Source organism: Ranitomeya imitator, chromosome 4, assembly GCF_032444005.1.
Source record: "Ranitomeya imitator isolate aRanImi1 chromosome 4, aRanImi1.pri, whole genome shotgun sequence".
Classification (NCBI taxonomy): domain Eukaryota; kingdom Metazoa; phylum Chordata; class Amphibia; order Anura; family Dendrobatidae; genus Ranitomeya; species Ranitomeya imitator.
In genome coordinates, this window is record NC_091285.1 from 623,687,980 (window position 1) to 623,702,362 (window position 14,383).

The 14,383-nt window shown below is 44.2% G+C and overlaps 1 protein-coding gene across 1 annotated transcript in view; it reads left to right on the top strand.

Moving 5' to 3' along the window:
- The first annotated feature begins 269 nt into the window (after positions 1–269).
- LOC138674618 (zinc metalloproteinase-disintegrin-like 4a) overlaps positions 270–14,383 on the top strand; it is a 204,455-nt gene continuing 190,341 nt past the window's right edge. The window contains exons 1-4 of the mRNA XM_069762434.1: positions 270–306; positions 1,265–1,347; positions 2,011–2,087; positions 10,479–10,557. Of these exons, the coding sequence (XP_069618535.1) occupies positions 270–306; positions 1,265–1,347; positions 2,011–2,087; positions 10,479–10,557 (276 nt within the window). The remainder of the gene's footprint in view (positions 307–1,264; positions 1,348–2,010; positions 2,088–10,478; positions 10,558–14,383) is intronic.

Genomic DNA, 14,383 nt, shown 5'->3' on the forward strand with positions numbered 1-14,383 from the left:
CCTGCTGTATAGTGGGGGGATTATTACTAGTACAGGATCTCACCCCCCGCTGTATACTGGGGGGATTATTACTAGTAGAGGGTCTGACCACCCCGCTGTATACTGGGGGGATTATTACTAGTACAGGGTCTCACCACCCCGCTGTATACTGGGGGGATTATTACTAGGTCTCTCTGCCCATTATTACCTGCTATCAGGTATTATACGTCACTTCTTGTTATCTTCTGCTTCTCTCCTCCAGGATAACAGTGATAACACGTGTCCGGACCATGCTGAGACATCTTCTCCTGGTTCTGGTGCTTCTGGGTGAGGACAGTCACCATTTCTGGAGGTTTTCTATGAATGTGGCGTCGTTCTCCCCATGTGTTACTTCTGCAGGTTGTGGGATGTGTCTATTACTGCCGTTCTGTAATATATGTGTGGTGGTCCTCACGTCTTGTCTGTGTACCTATAGACCCCGGTGTGCTGTATATAGCGCTCATACAGCCGCTGTACGGGAAGTGTAATCCCAGGTGGCGGCCGCTCCCGTCACCCACATCACCTGGTGCAGCCTATGATTTATAGGGTTTATCCGGGATTATAAATCATGGCCGCGTCCTCCCTATTACACTTCACTCACTTAAGTTTTCATCACGGCAGCTGAATGATTTACAGCTAATAGCCAGGCTGAGTACATGTGGGGGTTGCCTGGTTGCTAAGGAATCCCCACATGTAATCAAGCTGGCTAATAGCTGTAAATTATTCAGCTGAGGCAATGAAAACTAAATCTCCGAACACTAACAAATACTTGGAGATCACCCGAGCGTGAGTATACTCGCTCATCACTAATCAGGACCACACATTCATTATCTCAGGGTGCCGATGGGGATAAAGAGGAAGCCCCAACACTCTGTTAACCATTTACGTGATGTAGTCACTATTGACAGCAGCATTTAAGGGGTTAAACAGATATGGACGGTGCAAACACTGATCGTGGCTAATGCAGCACGTTGTCAGCTATAGTGTACAGCCTGCAGCTGCTGGATTGTCAGCCGTCGGGGGTGCTAAGGTCATTAAGGGGATAATCTGTGCTCATGGTATATGTTGGCCCTCTGATGACAAAGACCTTTTTCTAATCCAACATCAATGCGACAACTCTATGTGTCTCCAGATCACAGTTCTCCCCTCAAGCCCAATAGTCCTTGGCACCTTCCCAGCTTTGCCCGATGCAGATGCCGGCCCCATTACTTCTACTTGTTAATGTCTTTGTATTTTTCCCTTTTAGTATTCGCTCAGTTACCAGGAGGACAGACGTATGAGGTCGTCTTTCCTCGGAGGTTGCACACTGTCTACAAGAGAGACACCCAGGTATCTCCCACTCCATGTGCCCAATAATTATGGAAGAAGCTTCTAATCAAGGGTATCACTGTCATAAAGTGACGGTGGTAAGAAGTCTAAGGCTCCGTTCACATCTTCATCAGAGTCTCCATTGCAGATACCATCATATTATGCCGTAAAAATGGGGCTGTATGTATTGACATGTTAACAGTCAAAACAATGGTAAAACCGAACTTACCCCATTGTAAGTTAATGTGGTCTGTCAGGCCGGGTGATGTCCATCATGCGATGGATTCGATAAAGTGTTGCTTCCTTTATAAATGACAGTCATAAAACAGATGTGATCTGAGCCTTATTCATACAGACATAGAAACTTACCTTAAGTACAGTAACTTGCAAATCCAGTCTGAGTTATAAGAGTAGAGAATTCCTTCCAATAGTTGGAGTGAAGAGTGTATTTGGAGGACTCATCACTTATTGATTGAATATAGACCATGTAATACCTGATTTCTCCTGCTGGAGTGCTGCTGCTGAATTGAACTTTTTCTGATTGGTCCTCCAGTAGATTACTATTCATTGCTGTGTCTCCTATTACTGTAGCACCCAGTATTCAGTTCTTAGGGATCTAACCTAATGAACATGAATGTAAAAAGAAATCCTGACTAAAATATTATTTTTTAATTGTTTGTTCAGAGCATTTATCCAGACGTTCTTCAATATGAGATCCTCTTGGGTGGGAAACCCACAGTCATTCACATTGAGAAGACAGAGTGAGTGATCACAGTGTGGGTTATGTATATCTTGGGTAGTGAGATGACCTATATACTTGTATATACCCCTTATAAAGGACCGTTATACTGCAGATTTCCTGTGACATCATGATATATGCAATGGCATGTAAAAGTTTTGACACCCCTGGTCAAAATTACTGTTATTGAGAACATTTAAGCAAGTGGAAGAAGTAATTATCTCTAAAAGGTCTAAAGTTAAAGATGACATTTCCTTAGAATTTTAGGCAAAAAAATATACAAATTTTAAAAATTACAAAAAGGAAATTGGGCGATGCAAAAATTTGGGTACCTGTTGTGAATTCTGCTCTTGGGTTCCCTCCAGTGGTTGTTGGTGGGAATGCAGTTGTCTCTGACTCGCAGTCCTGGCCAGGTGTATCGGATAATTACAATTCTGACTGGGATATTTAGGTGTGCTGGATTCATTAGCCCTTGCCAGTTGTCAATGTTTCTTTGGAAGTATTTGTTCTCTGCCTGGCCTCACCTGCTTAGCTGCCAATTTCAGCAAAGATAAGTGTTTTGTTTTTGTATCTGTGGCACACTGCTGTGTGCTTGTTTCAGTTTATTCCTGCTCTGTTTGTAGGATTCACTGGAGTTGCAGATATACGCTCCTACATCTTTAATTAGATGTAGGAAGTTTTTGTATATCCTGCTGTGGATTTTTTGAAGGGTTTTAATACTGACCGCACAGAACTCTGTCCTATCCTGTCCTATCTAGCTAGAGTGGCCTCCTGTGCTAAATCCTTTTTTTCCTGCTTGTGTATGTTTTTTCCTCTCCGACTCACCGCCAATATTTGTGGAGGGCTGTCTATCCTTTGGGGATTTTCTCTGAGGCAAGATAGTATTCCGATTTCCATCTTTAGGGGAATTTAGTCCTCCGGCTGTGACGAGGTGTCTTGGTGTGTTAGGTACACTCCACGGCTACTTCTAGTTGCGGTGTTACAGTGCCTACAAGTAGTATTCAACCCCTTGCAGATTTAGCAGGTTTACACATTTGGAATTAACTTGGCATTGTGACATTTGGACTTTAGATCAGCCTGGAAGTGTGAAATGCACTGCAGCAAAAAAGAATGTTATTTCTTTGTTTATTTTTTTTTTAAATTGTGAAAAGTCTTTTCAGAGGGTCATTTATTATTCAATCCCTCAACCCACCAGAATTCTGTTTGGTTCCCCTAAAGTATTAAGAAGTAGTTCAGGCACAAAGAACAATGAGCTTCACATGTTTGGATTAATTATCTCTTTTTGCAGCCTTTTCTGACTATTTAAGACCCTCCCCAAACTTGTGAACAGCACTCATACATGGTCAACATGGGAAAGACAAAGGAGCATTCCAAGGCTATCAGAGACAAGATCGTGGAGGGTCACAAGGCTGGCAAGGGGTACAAAACCCTTTCCAAGGAGTTGGGCCTACCTGTCTCCACTGTTGGGAGCATCATCCGGAAGTGGAAGGCTTATGGAACTACTGTTAGCCTTCCACGGCCTGGACAGCCTTTGAAAGTTTCCTCCCGTGCCGAGGCCAGGCTTGTCCGAAGAGTCAAGGCTAACCCAAGGACAACAAGGAAGGAGCTCCGGGAAGATCTCATGGCAGTGGGGACATTGGTTTCAGTCAATACCATAAGTAACGTACTCCACCGCAATGGTCTCCGTTCCAGATGAGCCCGTAAGGTACCTTTACTTTCAAAGCGTCATGTCAAGGCTCGTCTACAGTTTGCTCATTATCACTTGGAGGACTCTGAGACTGACTGGTTCAAGGTTCTCTGGTCTGATGAGACCAAGATCGAGATCTTTGGTGCCAACCACACACGTGACGTTTGGAGACTGGATGGCACTGCATACGACCCCAAGAATACCATCCCTACAGTCAAGCATGGTGGTGGCAGCATCATGCTGTGGGGCTGTTTCTCAGCCAAGGGGCCTCGCCATCTGGTCCGCATCCATGGGAAGATGGATAGCACGGCCTACCTGGAGATTTTGGCCAAGAACCTCCGCTCCTCCATCAAGGATCTTAAGATGGGTGGTCATTTCATCTTCCAACAAGACAACGACCCAAAGCACACAGCCAAGAAAACCAAGGCCTGGTTCAAGAGGCAAAAAATCAAGGTGTTGCAGTGGCCTAGTCAGTCTCCTGACCTTAACCCAATTGAAAACTTGTGGAAGGAGCTCAAGATTAAAGTCCACATGAGACACCCAAAGAACCTAGATAACTTGGAGAAGATCTGCATGGAGGAGTGGGCCAAGATAACTCCAGAGACCTGTGCCGGCCTGATCAGGTCTTATAAAACAGGGGTCCCCAACTCCAGTCCTCAAGGCCCACCAACAGGTCATGTTTTCAGGATTTCCTTTGCATTGCACAGGTGATGCAATTATTACCTGGGCAAGACTAAGGAAATCCTGAAAACATGACATGTTGGTGGGCCTTGAGGACTGGAGTTGGGGACCCCTGTTATAAAAGACGATTATTAGCTGTAATTGCAAACAAAGGTTATTCCACAAAATATTAAACCTAGGGGTTGAATAATAATTGACCCACACTTTTATGTTTAAAATTTATAAAAATTTAACTGAGCAACAAAACTTTTTGGTTTGTAAGATTTATGCATCTGTTAATAAATCCTGCTCTTGTTTGAAGTTTGAAGGCTCTAACTTATTTGCATCTTATTAAACCTGCTAAATCTGCAGGGGGTTGAATACTACTTGTAGGCACTGTAAGTTCAGGGTTGCGATCAGTATAGTGGCCACTTTCTCCAGTGAAAGTTCTCATGCAGCTCCAAGGTCACCGGATCATAACAGTACAACTGGCCAATAATGAGTTAATTGCATCTCAGAAGAAGGGAGGAAAGATCTTGAGCCATTTTTTTCTCCCCAGTCTGTTTAGTCTTCTCCTCCCTCTTTATCTCTGGGTGGCTGAAGAGCCTTGTGCTAGCATGAATGTTCAGGAATTAGCTTCTCGTATAGACCAGCTTGCTGCTAGAGTACAGGGTATTTCTGATTACATTGTTCAGACTCCTGCTTTAGAGCCGAAGATACCTACTCCTGATTTGTTTTTTGGTGACAGGTCCAAATTTTTGAGTTTTAAAAACAACTGTAAACTGTTTTTTGCATTGAAACCTCGATCCTCCGGTGATTCCATTCAACAAGTTAAAATCATCATTTCCCTGCTGCGTGGTGATCCACAGGATTGGGCATTTTCCCTGGAATCTGGGGATCCTGCTTTGCTTAATGTAGACTCCTTCTTTCAGGCGTTAGGATTACTGTATGATGAACCTCATTCGGTGGATCAAGCTGAGAAGACCTTGTTGGCCCTGTCTCAGGGTCAAGAGGTGGCAGAATTATATTGTCAGAAATTTAGAAAATGGTCTGTATTGACTAAATGGAATAATGATGCTTTGGTGGCAATTTTCAGAAAGGGTCTTTCTGAATCCGTTAAAGATTTTATGGTGGGGTTTCCCACACCCTCCAATCTGAGTGATTCTATGTCTCTGGCCATTCAGATTGACCGGCGCTTGCGGGAGCGCAGAACTGTGCGCGCTATGGCGTTATCCTCAGAGCAAATTCCTGAGCCTATGCATTGTGATAGGATTCTGTCTAAAACAGAACGACAAGGTTTCAGACGTCTCAATAGGTTGTGTTATTATTGTGGCGACGCTTCCCATGTCATTTCTGTCTGCCCTAAGCAGACCAAGAGGATCGCCAGTTCATTTATCATCAGTACTGTACAACCTAAATTTCTGTTATCTGTGTCCTTGATCTGCTCATTGTCATCCTTTTCTGTCATGGCGTTTGTGGATTCAGGCGCCGCCTTGAACTTAATGGACTTTAAGTTTGCCAGGCGTTGTGGTTTTCCCTTGCAGCCTTTACAGAACCCTATTCCTTTAAGGGGCATTGATGCTACACCCTTGGCTAAAAATAAGCCCCAGTTTTGGATACAGGTGACCATGCGCATGGCGCCAGCCCATCAGGAAGATTGTCGATTTCTGGTGTTGCATAATTTGCATGATGCTATCGTGCTGGGTTTTCCATGGTTGGATTGGAAGTCCATGTCTGTGACTAGTTGGGGTTGTCAGGGGGTTCATAATGATGTTCCTCTGATGTCTATCGCCCCTTCTCCCTCTTCTGAAATTCCGGAGTTTTTGTCTGATTTTCAGGATGTATTCGATGAGCCCAAGTCCAGTTTCCTTCCACCACACAGGGACTGCGATTGTGCTATTGACTTGATTCCAGGCTGTAAGTTTCCTAAGGGCCGACTTTTCAACCTGTCTGTACCTGAACATGCCGCCATGCGGAGCTATATTAAGGAGTCTTTAGAGAAAGGGCATATTCGGCCATCTTCTTCACCATTGGGAGCGGGGTTCTTTTTTGTTGCTAAAAAAGATGGTTCCTTAAGACCCTGTATTGATTATCGCCTCTTGAATAAGATCACGGTCAAGTTTCAATATCCTTTACCTTTGCTTTCCGATTTGTTTGCTAGGATTAAGGGAGCTAGTTGGTTTACTAGGATTGACCTTCGGGGGGCTTATAATCTTGTTCGTATTAAGCAGGGTGATGAATGGAATACTGCGTTTAACACGCCCGAGGGCCATCTTGTGATGCCATTCGGACTCTCTAATGCTCCATCTGTTTTTCAGTCCTTCATGCATGATATCTTCCGGGATTATCTTGAAAAATTCTTGATTGTATATTTGGACGATATTTTGATTTTTTCCGATGATTGGGAGTCTCATGTGCAGCAGGTCAGGATGGTATTTCAGATCCTTCGTGACAATGCCTTGTTTGTGAAAGGGTGTAAGTGTCTTTTTGGGGTGCAGAAGGTTTCCTTTTTGGGCTTAAGTTTTTCTCCCTTGTCTATAGAGATGGATCCGGTTAAGGTTCAGGCCATTCATGATTGGATTCAGCCCACATCCGTGAAGAGCCTTCAGAAATTTTTGGGTTTTGCTAATTTTTATCGCTGCTTCATTGCTAATTTTTCCAGCGTGGTTAAACCCTTGACTGATTTGACGAAGAAGGGCGCTGATGTGGCGAATTGGTCCCCTGCGGCTGTCTCTGCCTTTCAGGAACTTAAACGTCGTTTTACTTCTGCTCCTGTGTTGCGTCAACCGGATGTTTCTCTTCCGTTTCAGGTTGAGGTTGAGGCTTCTGAGATTGGGGCAGGGGCTGTTTTGTCTCAGAGGGATCCTGTTGGTTCCTTAATGAAACCGTGTGCCTTCTTTTCCTGTAAGTTTTCGCCTGCTGAACGCAATTATGATGTCGGCAATCGGGAGTTGTTGGCTATGAAGTGGGCGTTTGAGGAGTGGCGACATTGGCTTGAGGGAGCTAAGCACCGTATTGTGGTCTTGACCGATCATAAGAATCTGATTTACCTCGAGTCTGCCAAACGGTTGAATCCTAGACAGGCTCGATGGTCCTTGTTTTTTTTCTCGTTTTGATTTCGTGGTCTCGTACCTTCTGGGTTCTAAGAATATTAAGGCTGATGCCCTCTCTAGGAGTTTTTTGCCTGATTCTCCTGAGGTCTTGGAACCGGTCGGTATTCTGAAAGAAGGGGTGGTCCTTTCTGCTATTTCTCCTGATTTACGACGGGTTCTTCAGGAATTTCAGGCTGACAAACCTGACCGTTGTCCTGTGGGGAAACTGTTTGTTCCTGATAGATGGACTAGTAGAGTGATTTCTGAGGTTCACTGTTCCGTGTTGGCTGGTCATCCTGGCATTTTTGGTACCAGAGACTTGGTTGCTAGGTCCTTTTGGTGGCCTTCTTTGTCGCGTGATGTGCGTTCTTTTGTGCAGTCCTGTGGGACTTGTGCGCGGGCCAAGCCTTGTTGCTCCCATGCTAGTGGGTTGCTTTTGCCATTGTCGGTCCCTGAGAGGCCCTGGACGCATATTTCTATGGATTTTATTTCCGATCTTCCTGTTTCCCAGAGGATGTCGGTTATATGGGTTGTTTGTGACCGATTCTCTAAGATGGTTCATTTGGTGCCTTTGCCTAAATTGCCGTCTTCTTCTGATTTGGTTCCGTTGTTTTTTCAGCATGTGGTCCGTTTGCATGGTATTCTGGAGAATATTGTGTCCGACAGAGGTTCCCAGTTTGTTTCTAGGTTTTGGCGGGCCTTTTGTGCCAAGCTGGGCATTGATTTGTCTTTTTCTTCTGCATTTCATCCTCAGACAAACGGCCAGACCGAGCGAACTAATCAGACTTTGGAGACTTATTTGAGATGCTTTGTGTCTGCTGATCAGGATGATTGGGTGGCTTTTTTGCCATTGGCTGAGTTTGCCCTTAATAATCGGGCTAGTTCGGCTACTTTGGTTTCGCCTTTCTTTTGTAATTTTGGTTTTCATCCTCGGTTTTCTTCTGGGCAGATTGAGCCTTCTGACTGTCCTGGTGTGGATTCTGTGGTTGACAAGTTGCAACAGATTTGGGCTCATGTGGTGGACAATTTGGTGTTGTCTCAGGAGGAGGCTCAGCGTTTTGCTAACCGTCGTCGGTGTGTTGGTTCCCGGCTTCGGGTTGGGGATCTGGTTTGGTTGTCTTCCCGTTATGTTCCTATGAAGGTTTCTTCTCCTAAGTTCCTAAAGTTCCTAAAGAAAGGGAACTTGAAAACGCTTTGCTATCTTCTTGTAGCCTTCTCCTGCTTTATGGGCCTCCAATATTTTCATTTTCAGAGTGCTAGGCAGCTGCTTAGAAGAACCCATGGCTGCTGTTTTTTGTTTGGCACAAGGTTAGGCCAGTTTCACACATCAGTGTCTCCGGTACGTGTAGTGACAGTTTTCTCACATACTGGAGACACTGACACAGGTAGACCCATTCAAATGAATGGGTCTATGCACATGTCAGCGTGTTTTCATGGACCGTGTGTCTGTGTTCAAAACATGCAGACATGTCCATTTTCACCCGGACACACAGGCCGCAAAACGTGCCACACACGTGCACACGGAGAACAGTGCACATTGTCCTCCGTGTGCACGAACGGCCGCCGGGGAAGTAGTACTACTGTAAGCCGCTGATCCCTGGCGTCTGGTGCTAAACACGGCCTTCATCCATTGTCCCCTGTTCCGCCTGCAAGCAGGGGAGAATGAATGAATGAAAAACCCGATGTGGGGTCCCCCTATGTTTTTAAACCAACCCGGCAAAACTCATAGGTGCGGAATGCTATTCTCTGGCTGAATATGGCCCCCCCCCCAGTCTAAAAACAGCAGCCCGAAGCTGCCCAGAAAAGATGCATCTGTTAGATGCGCCAATTCTGGAGCTTTGCCGGGTTCTCCCCACTTGCCCTGTAGCGGTGGCAAGTGAGGTAATGGGGGGTTAATGTCACCTTTTTATTGTAAGGTGATATTAAGCCCGCTTAGTAATGGAGAGGTGTCAATAGGACACCGACCCATTACTAATCCTATAGTTGTTAAAGGGTTAAATAAACATCACACAGTAAGAATAAAGTATTTTAATTAAATCATACACCACACAGTTTTGCCATCTTTATTGTTTCTGTAATCCAAGCGACGCCCTCGATCTCCTGTAAAAAAAATAAAAATAACAAACCAACAATATACCATTCCTATCCAGCGTTCAGCCCCACGCCGTAATCCATATCTGGGGTATATACAGTTTACAACCGGGAACGCTGCTAATGTGACCGGCCCGGCTGTAAACTACTGGGGAATGAATGATACACAGCAGGCGCAGGCTCAGTAACTAGCGGTGACGTTACTGAGTCTGTGCTCGCTGCCGGCATGAACTCCTGTAACCTCAGGACCGTGGGAGAATGCAAGTGATGAGGGCACTGTGACAGAGCTTGAACTGCTGTGACCTCATCACTTGCATTCTCCCACAGTCCTGAGGTCACAGGAGTTCATGCCGGCAGCGTGCACAGACTCAGTGACGTCACCGCTAGTTACTGAGCCTATGCCCACTGCGTATCATTCAATCATTCTCCACTGCTCGCAGGCAGAGCAGGGGAGAAGGGATGACAGCCGGCTTCAGCACCAGCACCAGCACGGTGGCTCAGTAGTTAGCATTGCAGCGCTGGAGTTCTGGTTTCAAACCCCACCAAGGACAACATCTGCAAGGAGTTTCTATGTTCTCCCCGTGTTTGCGTCGGTTTCTTCCCACATTCCAAAGACACTGATAGGGAATTTAGATTGTGAGCCCCATCGGGGACAGTGATAATAATGTGTGCAAACTTTAATGCGCTGTGGAATATGTTAGCGCTATATAAAAATAAAGATTATTATTATTATTATATAGTTGCCTAAATACAGAGGAAATGTGTCATCTTTAACTTTAGGCCTTTTAGAGATCATATTCATATCATAACAGTAATGTTGAACAGGGGTGCCCAAACTTTTACATGCCACTGGATACTGACTAACTTTTCTCTGTTTCCGCAGGGGTCTGTTTGCGGAGAATTACACAGAAAGCCATTATCTGGAGGACGGCACTCTGGTCACCAGCCGCCCTGAGCACCAGGTACAGTAAGGCTATGTTCACAGGTTGCGTTTTTGTTGCATTTTTTTTTCTGCAGCCGAAGCCTGCTTTCTTGGCAGTAAAGAAACAATGTCAAAAAGCATGTTTTGCTGAGTGTTTGCCGTGTTTTTGTTCATTTTTTTCCTGATTTTTTGTCAGGGCACGTTTGTCTCTTGTGCGTGCTGATATAGTTTAGTGCATAATAAAAATCTGATTAAGCTTCATCAGATTTTGGAATAACGCTGCAAAACCTGATACCTGCGTTTTTTGCAGCGTTTTTTGCACTACTCATTGCTTTCAATGGCTGAAAAAATGCTGAAAGAAATGACAAGCTGTGTGCATGAGATTTATGAAATCTTATAAACATTCCTGGTACTGTGAAATGCAGCTGAAAGTTTTCATAAAAAATGCATTAAAAAAGGCTGTAAAAACGCAACGTGAATATAACCTAAGTCACCAGCCTTCAGGCACAGAGGTAGCAGAGCTCAATTTGACTATTCAGTACTTCATCCTGCGTACGTGCCGTTAAGGGCTCATGCCCATTTGCGATGAAATCACACAAATGCAATCTGATAAAAAATCGGATTGAATTCGGACCAATGTTCGTCTATGATTGTGTCCTCAGATCGGATCACGATCGGACTGGAAAAAAAATCACAGCATGCTGCGATTGTAATCAGAAATCGGATCGCATCCCGCAATAGAGGTCAATGGGTGCAATAAAAAATCGCACAGCACTCGCACCATGCGAGTGTTGTCCGATTTTTGCTCACTGGTGCCCTTTGAAAAGCTAACAATTCATATATGGGTACAGTAAAATCACACTGACAGGTTAGAATAGATATATACATATATAGAATAGTTGTATATATATTTATATATATATGGCACCAAAAAACTTAAAAAAAAAGTGGACTTTATTGTCCAGTGGCATGGCGACGTTCCGGATTCAAAATCCTTTCTCAAGCGTGCACACTATTGAGGTATTTGATGGTGCTGCTCCGATTTTTTAACATACTGTATATATATATATATATATATATATATATATATATATATTAGATATTGGCCCGATTCTAACGCATCGGGTATTGTAGAATATGTATGTACAGTATATATATAGCAGCCACATAGTATATAGCACAGGCCGCGTAGTATGTAGGAGCCACATAGTATATAGCAGCCATGCAGTATATAACACAGCTACGTAGTATATAACACAGCCCACATAATGTATAGCACAGGCCACGCAGTATATAACACAGGCCACGCAGTATATAACACAGGCCACGCATTATATAACAAATCCCAAACAGTATATAACACAGCCCAAATAATGTATAGCACAGGACACGCAGTATATAACACAGGCCACGCAGTATATAACACAGCCCACGCAGTGTATAAGACAGCCCACGTAGTATATAACACAGCCCACGCAATAGATAACACTGCCCACATAGTATATAGCAGCCACGCAGTATACAACACAGCCCACGCAGTGTATAACACTGCCCACGTAGTATATAGCAGCCACGCAGTATATAACACAGCCCAAGCAGTATATAACACAGCCAATGTAGTATATAACACAGCCCACGCAGTATATAACACAGCCCACGCAGTATATAACACAGCCCATGGAGTATATATCACTTCCCACATAGTATATAGCAGCCACGCAGTATATAACACAGCCCATTAGTATAAAGCAGTGTGCGGCACCATATCCCTGTTAAAAAAAAAAAATAAAAAATAATTATATACTCACCCTCCATCGTCCAGCGAAGCTGTCCAGCGAAGCTGTCCAGATGCGCGCACGGCTGCCTCCAGGTTCCGTTCCCAGAGATGCATTGCGAAATTACCCAGATGACAGAAGGTGAGAATAGCAGGTTCAGCGACGTGGGATTTCCGTGATACCGTCTGTTTGTCTGTCACGGAAATCCCGCGTCGCTGATTGGTCGTGGTCGGCTGGGCGCGACCAATCAGCGACAAGCACACGAATTGGCCCCTCCCTACTCCCCTCCAGTCAGCGCCCACATAGCGTTTTAGGACTGCGTTACATCGTGGCATAACTCAGCACTCAATTATTCATGAAAAGAAGAAAATTCAATTTATTTTACGTCCAGACAGAGAACCAATTGTTGTTAACGTTTTCGGTCCAAGATGGACCTTCCTCAGAACAGTTCAATGTTATCTCTCAGAAAAAAACATGTATGTAAACAAAACAAAAATTCAAAAGAATAGAATAGGAATCTTAGTGCCTGTCTGACATTACATAGTAGAAAATAAACAAGTCATTATATACATGTCATAACTAGAAGTCCCGATTGGCCGTGGCAGCATAAGACGTAACCAAGACACAGGTGATGTTCACATGGGTATAATCCAGGATACTGGTCCAATAAAAGGCAATTCATAATAGAAACATACTAGAAAAAAGAGAACATATCGAAGAGGATATGTGGACTCTTCAGTGAGAGAAGTGCAATATTCATGCGGACGGACGAATTTCTTTCCTGTAGCGAGAAATCGATAGTGCAAGGTATAACGTGCCTAAGGGAATAAACATAATGGTGTTTAAAATGTGCCATATAGCATCCCCATGGTAACAAGAAAAAACAAGGATATATCAGAAACGATGCTGTGGTGGATAGAGAGTGACGGAATAGGCAGCTTGTACTGTTTATATCTGGGCTAATATAGATACACAAATTGTATGTGCAGAAGAGGTTAGTTGGATAAAAGAGAAATAATGTTCACCTGGATTATTAGAATAATATGTGTAATCAGATGGGAACTCCCTCTGTGATGTAAGAACGTTCACAATGCTGTGTGCTGTAATGAACAAATGAGACAGATCCTTAGTGCAGTGGTTTAGAAATCACCACTCTCTATTAGTTTAACCCCTTACCAGTATATAGACCCGGGGCTGGTAGCATACTTAGTCGCTGGGGGATCCGGTGGTCAGCACTCTATTAGGGGATAATATGTAGATCGGTAAATATATGACCTGCCAAATAGATGGGGTGATATCGCACAATGTGCGCCTTCTTACCGCTGTGGTGCTCCAGCGCTGGCGGCGTTCTGTGTCGCCTGGGGAAGTGCGCCGTGTATTGAGTTAGTACTTCCGGGTTTAAGTGCCCGGGAGTCACTGTCACGTGACGCCACACGTCATAGCGGTCACGTGTGTGGAGGAGTGTGCGCTATAGGTCAGGAGTCCTAGGCGGCCATGAAAAGTCCTGGCAGCTTGCCCTTATGTGTTATGTTCCATGTTTCCAGGGAACAGTGAAAGCAAATATCTAACTGGATTTATTATATTGTGTCTTGCTGCATTAGCGATGTGTATCCCTATTATGAAGGCCAAGCATGGGGGGAAAAAGGGACTAAGGTTGTGCTTGGTCACTATGTGGGTTGAAGTTTGTACATATGAACGTGGGGGTGACAACCATGCGATATGTGGAGCAGAAAAACACTATGCACTATGAATCGCTACAAGGTGTTGTCTATACTGCTATACTGTACCGTGAAGACAAACATAGGGTGCCCAGTGAGAGACGAAGAGGACAATTAACGGTTCTATAAAGGAAAAAAGGAAGAAATATAGATTAATTTCAACTTATTACCATACGAATATTACATTATGTTGTACAACATGTCAGTGACAATATCCAGACACAGTACAAAAAATGACTCATATTGTCGTAATCTCTGTTGAGACCCTTCGGTTCCAAGGTCTGTAGGGTGAATATCCAGTAAGATTCACGCTTTTTCAGCAATTTCACCCTGTTCTGTCCCCTGCGGCCGTGTTCAATTTGTTCCACGGCTT